The following is a 15,089-nucleotide window of genomic DNA, read 5'->3' on the forward strand; positions in this document are numbered from 1 at the left end:
GGATTAAAAGTAATCTCGTTATATATGATGGGTATGGAGTTAATACTTGCAACCAATAATTATGAATTACACCAATGATAGGATAGAGAAGCATATCCAAAAATCATACAATTCTTGATCTTTTTTTTTTATTTGAGATAAATTAGGCAATCACCTAATTAATTAAATCTTAGGATGAATTAAAAAAGCTAAGTATCTTTTAAAATTATCATGATTTTTAATTTTTAATCTTAATTATTTGGGATAAATTTTAATGATTATAATTTATTTCTATTGCTCACAAAAAAGTAATTCTTTCATTTAATTCCCACATAAAAAAAAAAAACTTTTGTCTCAAGTCTTTCTCTCACTCTCTATGTATATATCAGCAATCAAGTAATCAGACATTGTTTGGTTTCAACTTGGAATATTGATGAGAAGGCGTTCCAGTAAAAACCCTGTTCATATACAGCAACATCATATGGTTACAAAACACGGGTACATCCTAATTTAGTTCGGTGGTAGACAAATGCGGCAAATTGATCAAAGCAGGTTTCTTTTAGAAACTTATTCTTAAAAGGGGTTGTTTCCAAATTTTTTTCAGAGGGGATCTGTTTTTGGAGGGAACTCGCCAATGGAGTTGGCGAGTTGGACACGTGGCAGCAGCTGGTGGAACTCGCCAGTGGAGATGGCGAGACACGGTCCACGTGGCGGGTCCTGTCATTCGTAATGACGAAATGTTTTTTTTTACGGAATTTTTTTTTAAACTTGAAGCGGGTATAACTTTTGATAGGAATGTTCGTTTGAGGCCCATAATATGTCAAAATGCTCGAAATTGAATGAAGAATCCCCTGGAAAATTTCCAAAGGGGATTTGGTCAACTCATTTTTCCAAAAAATTCAACCACCCATTTTTTAATAAAGAATCCTATTTTTGAGCTACTTAGAGGCGTTTTTTGGAAAAATGAGTTGACCAAACCCCCTTCGGAAGTTTATAAGGGGATTCTTCATTCAATTTTGAGCATTTTGACATATTATGAGCCTTAAACGGACATTCCTATCAAAAGTTATACTCGTTTCAAGTTAAAAAAAATTTCCGTAAAAAAACATTTCGCCATTACGAATGACAGGACCCACCACGTGGACCGTGTCTCGCCATTTCCACTGGCGAGTTCCCTCAGCTACTGTCACGTGTCCAACTCGCCAACTCCACTGACGAGTTCCCTCCAAAAACAGACCCCCTCCAAAAAAAGTTTTAAAACAGACCCTTTTTAGAAATAAGTTTCTAAAAGGAACTCATTTTGATCAATTTGCCAGATAAATGCAGCAACGAAAAGTGAATGAATGCAGGAAGCCATAATTAAACAAAGTTAAACCTAAGGGCACGATGAACCTGTGTGCTAGCTCGGACACAATCTAAGGTTCATAGAGACATGCCCTTGCTGCATCGACCATGGGTGTTCTTGTACCGTAGCAGGTAGGCACATTAACTCAAAATTTTGAGGACACCACAACACAACTTCTCTGACAGATTTTGTTCATTGATTACTTTCGGACAAGATTTTTGTCTCTTGGCATGAACACATTGACTCACTACCACATCATTATTCCCCCCCTTTTTTTACATATATAATTAAATATATTCTACCTATTTTAACAAAAAATAATAATTCTAATACCTGTTGATTGTATCACGGACCTGTTTTGGTATCCAACGTGTATGAGTTTCACCTTGGCATGCTGTTCATCTATTATTAACTAACATTACGGATAAACAGAATACTTTAAAAAAAAGTTTGAATCAATATTCATCTTCATTTATTATATTTTGTTCATACTTTCTGTGTTAATTAAATAAAAAATTCAATAAATTATTTAAGTTATGAAAAAGAGCCATAAAAATACATTTAAGTTAAAATTATTATAATAAAATATAATTTTACTGTAACAATTTAGATATTAATAATGTGATTTCAGGAAAATTATTCATCTTCGTCAATTAAGTGGAAATTGTTTACTTTCTTTTATATACGAAAATTATCCTTATGAAAAGAAAATTATCCTTATGTGTTATATTTTATATATGATATTTATATGTCAATATATATATATATATATATATATATATATATATATATATATATATATATATATTGACATATAAATATCATTTTATAAAAAAATATTTAAAGTAGAAGAAAATCTTGAATAATTTATTTAAGTAAGAAGATAATAAATGAAAAAGAATAACTATTTGCTTGAAAAATAATTTTAGACACTACTTTTTCGGAAAACATAATAGTATGTTTATTTGATTGGATTTTTGTTATGTAATTATATAAATATTAATTGTTCAAAATAATTTTTTATTTTGATTGAACAAAAATCTTAAGTAAATAAGTTTATCACGCGGATTCATTGTAAATTTTTCTACTTGATTTTATAAAAATAATATTCATCTCCGTGTGTTAATTATAAATTTATGTTTTATATATCTAGTAATTTATGTAACATTGTGATTTTCATAGTGTAGGATTAAGTGTTTGATTTAAGATATAAGAGAAATTAAATTTAAATATGTTATTTAATGAGCTAATTAATAAAATGAAGTAATGTGTTTGTATTGTTGGATGTTTAAAGAGTTTCATGCTAATTGGATGATATATATATATATATGATCTCTTCATTTTTATTTATAAGATCCAACAACATGCATGTTTTTAAATTTATTTGTTGTTTTGTATAAGACTAAACCCATATTATTTCATGCATTAATTATTTTAGACTAAAAATACATTTAATTAAATAAGAGAAAAATTATATTAACATGCATTTAGAATAGATAAAAATATTAATGACAATGATATTTTTTTAGAAAAATATATATTTAAGATAAATTTATTGTTATAGATTAAATTAACTATTTTTTAAATCTTGATTATTCAGGTAATTGAGTCTTATAAATAAGAATAAAGGTAATAATTGATAATTATGTAATTATAGTGTTGTTGTGAAAAAATCTTTGTATCGAAGTGGATCAGTTTGGATTTTTAAAATAATCAAACTATTTGTTTTAAAAAAATCAATTCACTTTATGAAAGCAGTTTTGGTTAACCGATCCGGTGGATAAAAAATGGATCAATTTGGATTTAAAAAAATAATCCAATTTTGCACAATTAAGCTTTTGGAAGTAGTTTAAACTTTTTCTATTTGCAGCTCAACATCTCTATCTATACTTCTCTCTCTTAACTAATAAGACCCATATAAAGACAGGATGTTTCAAAATGAGAATAGATTTTAAATGAGAAATGAGAAGAATTATTTTTAGTCTTTGGATCACAATTAAAAAATAATAATGGATGACATTAAAACCCAACTAAAAAAATTCACGTGCATTTCTTCTCTTTCTCTCATTTAAGATCTATTCTCATTTGATATATATATATATAGAGAGAGAGAGAGAGAGAGAGAGAGACATCTTTTGTAATACTCAAGGGATCTCCTTATGATGTTTTGTTATGTATTCAAGTATCTCCTTCGCCTTTGAGGCAAAACTTCTTGGCGCAACGTTCGCGATAGAAACAACCAATAATAAACATTGGGCTAACTTTTGACTTGAATGTGTTTCAACTCTGCTAGTACAAACCTTCTCCTCTCCATATTTGGTCCCCTCAAAGTTCAAGAATAGGTGGAACAATTGCCTTCTCATCACCAAAGCCATGAACTTTAAAGTTTCAGAGAAGCAAACAAATGTGTAGACCTCAAGGGCGGACCCACGTTGAGGCAGAGTGTGGCTATAGCCACACCAGAATTTTTGAGTTTTTTTTTTGTTTCAAAACAACGTCGTTTTGATTAGTAGGTTTTTTTAAACAAAACTTCCTTCTCTCTCCCGTTCACTACTGTTGTGCTGAACCTGACCTAGGGTTCCTCTTCCTCTGAAATCTGAATGCTAAACGGTGAACTGTGCCTCTTCTTCCATTGCATTGTGCGCTGCCGCCGCCGCTGTCCTTCTCGGCCTCTCCTCCTCTTCCCTTCCACCGTTCCACGACTTTGTTGAGGTAAGGTTTCCATGAAAGACCTTCTTTGCTTTTGCTCTGTCCATTTTGTTTCTATTTCCTTCCTCTTTCAGGGACTTGGTCCTTTTCCTTTTTCACCAGATAATCCTCAAAATTCAACTTCTTGCAATGAATTATTAATGCACAGCTAAAGATAACAGTGGCTTTGAGTTAGATAATTAACTAATTTTAGTGGTTTCATTGTCTCTTTATAGGATGAAGAAATTTTTTCCTGTGCTTTCTAGAGACAAAGCTACTTCTTCAGTAAATCTAGAAGCATCAGAAACTCAACATCCAAGTGAGAGTATTAAAGTTGTTGATAATGAATTGTTGGAAACAGATCCAGGAATTAGGCCTCCAATTTCAAGCTATCATCCTGACATCCAAAATGAGGTAAGGAAAGCTTATTTAAAAATAGGTCGTCATCAACCTCCTCATAATTTTGTTTACCCTTGGTCTCTTAAAGGTAATCAAAGACGTAGATTTGGCAAAAATTGGTTTGATTTGTATGATTGGATTGATTATAGTGAATCTAAGGACCTAGCATTTTGCTTACCATGTTTTTTGTTTAAGAATGTCTCTAAATACAGGGGAGATCACTTTGTGACCGAGGGGTTTAGTGATTGGAAGAATTCTCAAAGATTGGCTAATCATGCTACTTCTTCCAATAGTCATGTTGATTGTGTGCATATGAGTTATGCTCTCATGAACCCAAACCAAAGTATTAAGGCTACATTTGTTAATCAAACTAAACAAATGAATTCTGAATATCATGTTTGTGTAAACACATCTCTTATAGCTACTAAGTTTCTTTTGAGGTGTGGCATGCCATTTAGAGGGAGTGACAAGTCCTTTAACTCTTTATTTAAGGGGCCATTTCTTGAGTTGGTGGACACTTTAAAGGAAATTAACCCAGAGATAGCTAATGTAATAAATTGTGCTCCGGGCAATAACTTTATGACTGCTCCTACGATTCAAAAGGATCTTGCTGCTGCTTGTGCATGTGAAATAACTTAACAAATTGTATGTGATATTGTGGATGATGTATTTTGTGTTTTGATTGATGAATCTAGTGATGTTGCTGGTAAAGAACAAATGGTTGTTGTTATTCGCTATGTTAATAGTGAAGGTTTGGTAAAAGAAAGGTTTCTTGGGATTGTTAGTGTTAAAGAAACAAGTGCTAAGTCACTTAAGGAGGCACTTGAGAAGTTATTGTCTATTAATGGCTTGAGTTTATTGAGCATAAGGGGGCAAGGATATGATGGAGCTAGCAATATGCGAGGTAAGTTTGGTGATTTGAGAACTTTTATTCAAAATGAAAATCCATCCACTTATTATGTGCATTGTTTTGCCCATCAACTTCAATTGGCACTTGTTGCATGTGCTAAGACTCACAAAGATGTTAGTGGTTTTTCGGTAAGGTCAATATGCTTGTTAATTTCATACGGTCTTCTAATAAGAGAAGAATTTCTTCGGGAAAAACAAGTATCTCAATTTGCTAAATTGATTGAAGAGGGTCAGATAGAGACTGGTAGTGGATTAAATCAAGAATCGTCTATTGCTAGAGCGGGTGACACTCGTTGGGGTTCCCACTTTAGAACTCTCACTAGTTTGATGACTATATATGGTGCCATTATTGAGGTACTTGAAAAAGTCGGGAAAGATACGTCATTTGAAAAATATGGTGAAATTATGCTTTTGCTAGATATGCTTCAGTCCTTTGATTTTATTTTCATGTTATACATGATGGTTAAGATTTTAGGATTTACAAATGATTTAAGTGTAGCGCTACAAAAGCGTGATCAAGATCTTTTGAATGCTTTATCACTTGTCAAAGCCACCAAAGAAGAATTACAAGAAATGAGGAATGGTGGATGGAAAGAACTTATATCTAAGGTTATGGAAATTTGCAATAAGCATGATATTGATGTGCTTGATTTGGATGCACCGTATGTGCAAGGGAAGAAACCTAGACGACATGCCACCACTTCTAGTGTTTCTAATTTGCATCATTATAAGCATGATTGTTTATTTAGTGTTTCAGATTTGCAGTTGCATGAGCTCAATGCTAGGTTTGATGAAGAGAATATTGAACTTTTACAATGTGTTTCATGTTTGAGTCCCTCGTCATCATTTGAAGCTTTTGATGTGAAAAAATTGTTGAGGATGGTTGAACTTTATCCAAATGATTTTGTAGATGTGCCGAAAGTGGTGGTGCGACATCAACTTCAGAACTATGTTAGAAATGTTCGATGTGATCCAAAATTTGTAAAGTTAAAAGGACTTTCAGACCTTTGTGCAAAGCTTGTGGAAACAAAAAAGTGCAACACATTTGATATAGTTTATAGGCTTCTGAAGTTGGTTTTAGTCTTGTCGGTAGCAACTGCAAGCGTGGAACGTGTTTTTTCATCTATGAAGTTTGTGAAGAGTCAGCTATGTAACAAAATGGGTGATCAGTGGTTAAATGATCGTCTTGTAACTTTTATAAAAAGAGATGTTCTTGGAACAATCAACAATGATGTTATTTTAGCTCATTTTCAAAAAATGGGTAGTTGACGATTTTCATTGTAAATACATTTCATTAAACAACATTATTTCTTATTTTCAATTTATTTTAGTCTATAATTTCTTTTATATTTTAGCCACACTGATATTTATTGTCTGGATCCGCCCCTGGTAGACCTTCTTGTCAATTTTGCTATCATCAACTATGGTTCCTATTGGTGGAACTCAAATCCTCAATTTTGTTCTTTCCCTTTTTCCCACCATTTGATCGGTCTTCCCAGTGTAGATTGAATTTTCCTTGACATAGTCAAGTTCGATCCTCCATGACTATGTAATTATCCTTTTGTGTTCATTAATAAATTTTCCTTGACATGGTCAGGTTTGATACTCCATAGGATGAGAAGGATCTAAGTCCTAAGGTGCTAACATAGTTAAAATGTTAGGTCTAACTTAATGCATTTTCTCAAACTTTTTCCAAAAAATGAAAATAAATCAGGGATAACATAGACTTTTAAATAGATTATTTTGAAAATCAATAAATTCATAATATACAATTTTTAGTATTAATTTATTCATAAAAAATTAATCGTATCTAGTGAGAAAATCAATAGAGCAGGTTTTATATAATTTAGGATGAATAGTCATTTTGGTCCTTAAATGTGTAGAGCATTGACAAATTCGTCTCTGAAAGATGAAAATTCAAATTTTAGTCCTCAAAAGTGAAAAAAGTGTGACTAATCTGTCTATCTATTATCGTTAATGAAAAGCCTATGTGACACAAATGAACGAAAATGTCATAAAAACTATTGCCAACATGACTACTAAATAAATTGGACCAAAATGTCAGTACGTTTTCATTGGACTAATTTGTCAGACCCTAATTTTCATTTCATATAAGGGTAAGATATAATTTAAGAGTAAATAATCATTTTTGCCCTTGAATGTGTAGAGCGCTAACAAATTCATTCTCGAAAGATGAAAATTCAAATTTGAGTTCCCGAAAGTGAAAAAAGTGTGACAAGTCCATCCATTCGTTAACTTTCGTCCGTTACAGTTAATGAAAGAACCTATGTGGCACAGATTGATAAAAATATCACAAAAATCATTAGCAACATGATTACTGAATAGATTAGACCAAAATGTGAGTAAGTTTCCATTGCACCAAAATGTTAGTAAGTTTCCATGGACTAATTTGTCGGATCCCAAATTTTGTTTCATTTACGGGTAAAATATAATTTAATCTTTACCCCTCCTTTTTTTTTATCATTGCAAGCATAACATTACAATAATCACTTAAAAAATAGGAAAACAAATATAAGTTAGAACAAATATAATAATAAACATAATATTGATTAATAAGCATAATCTATCTATTGTTCTGAAATTTCTAATGTGACAATACCTTACTCAAAATATGAGACTCAAACAAAAATGTGCAGTCATTAAGTTAATCTTAAAAAAAAGACACAACTTAATTTTGTCACTACCTAATGTTGTCACAGTAAAAATTTCAGAGCAACAGACAAATTATGTTTATTAATCAATATTATGCTTATTATTGTGTTTATTATAACTTATGCTTGCTTCTCTATTTTTTTAAGTGGTTATTATGATGTTATGCTTGTAACGATAAAAAAAGGGAAGCAAGATGAAGATTAAATTATATTTTACCATGAAACGAAATTTAGGGTCTAACAAATTAGTTCAATGGAAACTTACTAACATTTTGGACTAGTGGAAACTTACTAACATTTTGGTCTAATTTATTCAGCAACCATGTTGACAATCATTTTTGTGACATGTTCGTTCCTCTATACCACATATGTTCTTTTAATAACGATAACAGACGAAAGTTAACAGATGAATGAATTTATCATATTTTTTTCCACTTTTAGGGACTAAAATTTGAATTTCTATCTTTCGAGGACGAATTTGTTAGCGTTTTACACATTCAGGGGTGAAAATGACTATTTACCCATAATTTAATCTGCATCTTCTCTTTTTTGATCGTTGCAAGCATAACATTACAATAAACACTTAAAAAATAGGAAAACAAACATAAGTTAGAACAAAAATAATAATAAATATAATATTTATTGATAAACATAATTACTTTAACAAACATTATAACTCAAATGCAATCACCACAACACCAGTAACATATTTTTTAAAATTTGATTAATTATTTTTATTGTTGCCTACAAGTTGAATAACCTCCAGCTAATTTTGAAAGTACTGAAACTCTTAATGCTGAAACTGCGACTTTTACATATAATTGATTACTTATTGTTAAATTATATTATGTATAATTAGTCACTATTTATAATTATTGTAGGAAACAAGCTTCATACATTCTTCATTGTCAACTGGGTTTAGCCCACCTCCAGTTAGGCCTTCAGCATCAATTCCAATTATATTTCTAGATGTACCATCTCATAGGATGAACCAACTGAATTACATGAGCTTTATACCCACACTAGGGTTGTTTCGCTGCCAAAATTTGAAGAAGTGAAATATGAGATATGTTTGTCTTTTGTTCATAGTAGATTCTAACTAATTATTATAATTTGAATAAATTTGTAATGATTGGTACACTGTTACAATGATTATTTTTGTACATTGATAGAATGTTTATTTTGAAAATTTTCCATTACGATAATATTAGGTAGTGACAAAATCAAGTTGGATCTTATTTTTTTGTAAGAATTAACTTAATGACTGCACATTTTTGTTTGAGTATCATATTTTGGATAAAGTATTATCACATAAGAAATTTCATAACAACAAACATATTATGTTTATTAATCAATATTATGTTTATTATCATGTGTTGTTCTAATTTATATTTGTTTTCCTATTTTTTTAAGTATTTATTGTAATATTATGATTGCAATGATTCAAAAGGTGAAAATGACGATTAAATTATATTTTAACTTTAAATGAAATACAATTTGGAGTTTGACAAATTAGTCTAATGAAAATGTACTGACATTTGGTAAAATAAAATTATTGACATTTTAATTCAATAAAAAAAATTACTAACATTTTAGTCTAATTATAGATATTTTTGTCTAATAATAACTTATTTGATATTTTGATTTAATTTATTCAAAAAACATGTTGACAACTATTTTTGTAACATTTTCGTCCCTTTATGCTATATATGCTCTTTCATCAACACTAACATCCTAAAGTTAACCAAAGAATAAATTTATCACATTTTTATCATTTTTGAAGATTAAAATTTTTCCATCTTTCAAATATAAATTTATCAGCATTTTATAAATTTAAAAATTTAAAACAAAAATAACTATTTAACATTTATGCACATAGTGAGGGAAAAGCAAATCAATGGAAACAAAAGAGAAAAAAAAAAGCGTCCCAACAGATGGGAAGTCAATTATATTGTCGACAACGGAGTTTGTTTGTGGGAACAACCAACCTAAGGCAAGGCAATATAATGAATTAATGATATCAATTTCGTGGAAGATGCAGTAATATTTCCCCTTTTCAATACCTATTGACTTCAGCTTGTGTGTTCATCAAGAATAACAATAATAATATTAGTATTTGGCATTTGATTTGAATCGATTAAGATCTAAGAAGAAGAATAAGGATGGTGCTGCCACTGCTGAAGCTGGGAACGCTGGCCGTGAAAACCCTAAGCAAACCCGTGGCGAGCAGACTGAAGCAGCAGGCCGCTCTTCACCCCAGATTCCGCGAACTCATCGTTAGAATGGCTCAGGTGATGTGATGTACCCCTTTTCCCTTTTCTTTCTTCATTTTTTAACTCTCTCATCACTGCAAATTGTTAATAATTTTTTTGTTGGGGGTATGTTTCAGTCTAATCATCAAATCACGACTAAGATGCAAAGGCGCATTTACGGCCACGCCACAGACGTTGAGATTCGCCCCTTGAACGAGGAAAAGGCCGTTCAAGCCGCCGTTGACCTTATCGGAGAACTCTTCGTCTTCTCGGTAACCAACCAACTTCATTCTATTTTCTTTTTTCATCGCCAAATGTTTGTTGTTACTCAGTTAGTATTTATTTATTTATTGACAAATGTTAGTTTTGTTAGAATGTTAGTTTGTTAGAGGGGGATCGAACATGTGACCTTTTCCTTCTTCCTTAACCATCTAACTCTCCTCATATTTCTTGCTTGTCAGTCTTTGTTAGAATGTTAGTTTTGTCAGTAGAGGGAATGGAACCTGTGGCCTTTCCCTTCTTCCTTTTGCCTTAATCTTGCAACTCACTTTATATCTCCTAGTTGTTAGTATTTGTTAATGGGAGGATTTAAACCTATGGCCTCTCCCACTCTCCCTTCACCACTGAACCCACCTTATAGCCCCTTTTTACAGGTCGAATATGATATATGCCCTGCATAGTCATGTGCAATTAAAATTCCTGGGGAATTGTACATTTGTGTATTGATTGATAAGACCGGTCACTATTTCTTTCTTGAAGCTCCATCTCTCCTCCCAGGATGAACCATATAGCCTAGAGAAACCATGAACCAGAATAGAAGAGCTTGCCCCACCCATGAGTAAATATTTCGTAGTAGCCTCATTAGACTGTACATATTTCTTGGTATATCCAAATAGTAAGAAACGAACATAAACTGAAACATTCTAGAGCTACAAAGATAGTTATTAAATCGTTAACGCCACATTAAAAACATTCCTCCTAGAGTAGTTGTTAATATGAATAACAGAAACTCTGTTATAGCCATTTTTGTACATTCAATTTACGCTACGGATAGAGGAATACGTAGAGTTGAACATAGTAAAATAAGAAATTGAAAGATTTCATTGAAGTTATTCATAGAAAAAGAGATCCTGTTGTTGGGAATTTATTACTAACTCTCAAATACATGACATGAGAATGTAAATTATTATGTATACATTACATGTTTGCACCAAAATAATTTGTATGCTATACTCATAGGTTGCAGGAGTTCTCTTGATCTTTGAGGTACAAAGAAGTGCTAGATCTGAGGCAAGAAAGGAGGAGCAACGAAAGCAAGAGCTGCAGGTAATTTCAAAATAAATCATATGGTGCTAATAACTTTAACATTATATATTTATATATGTTTCCTTTGGTTTCAAATCTGTCAAGTTTTCTTTTTCTTTCAATTTTGGTTGTTTATTTCTTTCAGCCCTTGTTTTCAAATTTACTTTATTCTTTTGTTTATATGTTATTTCCGCCTAACTTTAACTTTCTTATCAAGTATCATGCTCCCATGTTCGGATACAAGGGATGTTTATATGTATATTCACGTTTTTTTTTTACTGAAACAACTTGACAAAATTGAATACATGAATAATTTTGTTTAGTATTACTACTATTTCTGGAGCATTATTTCCACTTTATGCCGAAGATTCAAAAAACATCTGGCAGCTCATGTATTGTCATCTTTATTTTTAACTTATAATAATCATTAATCTTTCAGATAAATAAATAACAAAATGCTTCTAGTTCAAACCTAACTGTCTACTTTACAACTTTACTTATATACCCTGGGTAGAAACAGCTAAACTGTTTGCCTAGTATCACTTTGTGAATTAAAAGTTAATTTCTAGAGCAGCTGAACGGAGGCTATGATAGGTTATGATGCATATGGCCTCAGAGTTGTTAAATAGCTGCCATGGCACCGCCATGGCAGAATGGTGTGGCGGATTTTTTGCCAACCGCCATAGACAATTTGTGAAGGGAGGCCCACAATGGCGTGCTTATATGGCGAAATTTTGGCCTTCCGCCATGTTAGGACTATGAGAAAGGGGAGTTAGTTAAGACAGTTAGGATACTGATTAATTAGTTAGGGGGTTAGTGAGTTAAATAATAAATAGATAGGAGGATGTAAGGGGAAAGGGGGATTCAGTTCTGTATCATTTTGTAAATTGAGCATTAGCTTTTTGTGAAAGGAGAAATCCTTTGTGAAGGGGAAACCCTTGGAGGAAAGTTATCTCTCCTATTTTTTGTTCTTATACAATCAAGAAATTGCATCTTTCTTTCCTTTCTTCCATTGTCTAACGTGGGTTCTTAACACACCATGTTCGCCCATTCGCCATTGATGACACTGATATGGCTTCGTATTTTAAGATATCAAGAGACACAATTCCTAACTTCTTCAGCTTTTGATTGATTCAATCCTTATATTTCTCAGTTGGTGTCATCAATTCCTAATTACATTATTGTTGTCCAAAGTTTGCATTTAATGCTTTGTGATGTATATGTTTTGTTTTAAAAATTCTATTTGGAATGGTTAAATTGACTGTCATACAGAGTCATACTAATTACTAAATTTGAGAATGAAAACATAAATCTACAAGTGGCTCGTAGTAGAAACTTTTGTGTAAAAAGCTGCAATAGGACAATCTCAAGGCTTTTTTCAATGTGTTTTGTGTTAGATATTGTTACAAGATTGAGGATTGACTTTAGGCCTGGTAGATTAATTTTGGCTATTCGAACTGGGATTTTGTTGAAACTGTTAAGGAAAAATGGTTTGTTTTAATAATTCACAGCAATTTGTCCTTCTTTTTGCTCTAGAATATATAAAACTACACTGAACAACTCTGTATATTCACTGTCATTGGTTCTCAATTCAGGCTAACTGAGAAAAGTTATTTAATAGACAAGGTTTCATATTTAACCTTCTCCAACCATTGTTTATTCTTCTTTAGGACGTGAAGCAAAAAAATGAAAACTTGGCAGAAGAAGTAGAACTTCTTAAGCATAGAATTCAAGAACTGGAACAGATGGCGAGGGGACGAGGATTGATTGGCATACTAAACTTCAGAAATGGTAATACAGAAATTGGAAAGGCAGAGAAAACTGCTTGAGCTGATGAAGAGTAGTATAATTATTTATCATATTTTTTAACATTCATCTTTGGGATGAATGTAATTCAGGCTTCATTTCTGATTTATGAGGGTCTCTTCAAGAAGAGCCTATTTTTTACACATTCAGGCTTCATTTCTGATTTATGAGGGTCTCTTCAAGAAGAGCCTATTTTTTACACATTCATTGGCTTTTAGTTTCAGATTTCACATTCTCTTGTATTAAGGATAACTCTCAGATTGAAATTGTGTTGCCCAATATAATTTGCAGAGATTGTACAATGTAATTCTTAGCGTTTAAGAGGTGACGCTATCAGCTGAGTAGAAATGTGTCATCTCACCCTTTGCCTTCTCAAGTCCATTTGTTATTGTTTTTCATGTATTCACTTTCTCTTTCCACGAACGACCAAATGCCTGTTTGGATTCCCATTCAACCTGTGGTGGCACACGTTCCTATTTTTTGATCTGTTTGCAAAACATACTTTGGAGGCCAGTCACTGGATGCTCAAACATGCTCCAATTGATCTGCATTGCAGAGTGACAAGGACCTCATGTCCTTATTCATTTAATCATGGTCATGGAATCTATTGCAGACAATGTTTTTTTTTTATCTATAGAAATAAAAAACAAGTATTGAAGATTTACAATAATTCATATATTTTGTTCAATTAGCTGACCTAGATTCCCTTGGTAAGCAATGATGTGTTTGAGATGATGGTAACCATTTTGGTTGGCTAAAATAGTGAAGCAATTCAAGTTATTATCAAGTTTAGTAGTGACAATGGTTAGTTGATTTGGAGCACAACTACCAACCCCACTATATACCCTTTTCTATGTTTCCTATGGGAAAATAGAGGGTTGTGGGCATGACATGTGGATGGTCCGAATGATTAATCATGGGATGCAGGTGGATGTGATATCTATTCAGCAGCCTCCTCCTATAAAGCTCTTCCATTAAGAGAGGCATCAAAACAGGAATATGTTGAACGGTAGTGGAAGAGTACTTTATTCCTTCCTTACCCTGATTTCTTTCACCTATTCATCCAAAAGAAAATTTTCATCTTAATTTGTACTATTTGGCAAGCAAAGAGGAATCACTTTTTTTTTTCTTGTACAGTTTCTATTATTTCCTCCATTTCTTCTCTCCCTTTTGGAGCAGTGTTTTGATTGAACCGCCATCAAATTGTTGCCATAATTTATTTTGTAAAACCAATGGGGAAAATTGAATAAAGAAGTAAAAGGAATCCCTTTTGGAGCAGTGTTTTGATTGAACCGCCATCAAATTGTTGCCAAAATTTATTTTGTAAAACCAATGGGGAAAATTGAATAAAGAAGTAAAAGGAAAAAACGTGTTTCATGAGTTTATTTCTTCTTCACAAATTAGACAAAAATCAGCTTTGAAGTATGAACCTTTTTATTCTTATTATACATATAAGAAAAAGTTTGGTTTATATTGTTACATTTGTTTGTCATGACTAAGACAATAAAGCATTTTCTTTATATATATATAATTCCTTTTGTTGAGAAGAAGAAAAGTTAACAACAAATTCTCAACTTGGTAACACTCAATTGAAGGACCACTCTGGTGATCTATGGCTCTATGTGATCTATATTCGAGAAGGCACAATATTAGGGTAGTTATGAGACAACGACATCCTATATTCCAAGAAAAAAAATACTTTGTCTTTGAAAAGTATTTCTTTAATTTTACAAT

The 15,089-nt window shown here is 31.9% G+C and overlaps 1 protein-coding gene and 1 pseudogene across 1 annotated transcript; both read left to right on the forward strand.

The window, feature by feature from the left end:
- The first annotated feature begins 412 nt into the window (after positions 1-412).
- Positions 413-6,589, forward strand: LOC114371283 (annotated as a pseudogene).
- A 3,340-nt stretch (positions 6,590-9,929) lies between these two features.
- On the forward strand, positions 9,930-13,734 carry LOC114369809 (OPA3-like protein). The gene is made up of 4 exons (XM_028327065.1): positions 9,930-10,283; positions 10,382-10,516; positions 11,484-11,570; positions 13,220-13,734. Exons 1-4 carry the CDS (start codon positions 10,155-10,157, stop codon positions 13,376-13,378), a joined length of 510 nt encoding a protein of 169 aa, XP_028182866.1. The 5' UTR covers positions 9,930-10,154; the 3' UTR covers positions 13,379-13,734.
- Positions 13,735-15,089: the final 1,355 nt, after the last annotated feature.

This window comes from Glycine soja, chromosome 10 (assembly GCF_004193775.1).
Source record: "Glycine soja cultivar W05 chromosome 10, ASM419377v2, whole genome shotgun sequence".
Classification (NCBI taxonomy): Eukaryota; Viridiplantae; Streptophyta; class Magnoliopsida; order Fabales; family Fabaceae; genus Glycine; species Glycine soja.

What these genes read in the sequence shown, in the direction of transcription:
- LOC114369809 (XM_028327065.1), top strand. Translation starts at nt 10,155, where the DNA reads ATGGTGCTGCCACTGCTGAAGCTGGGAACGCTGGCCGTGAAAACCCTA. An exon ending in TCATCGTTAGAATGGCTCAG is followed by an intron (nt 10,284 to 10,381) that starts GTGATGTGATGT and finishes GGTATGTTTCAG; the next exon opens with TCTAATCATCAAATCACGAC. An exon ending in AACGAAAGCAAGAGCTGCAG is followed by an intron (nt 11,571 to 13,219) that starts GTAATTTCAAAA and finishes ATTCTTCTTTAG; the next exon opens with GACGTGAAGCAAAAAAATGA.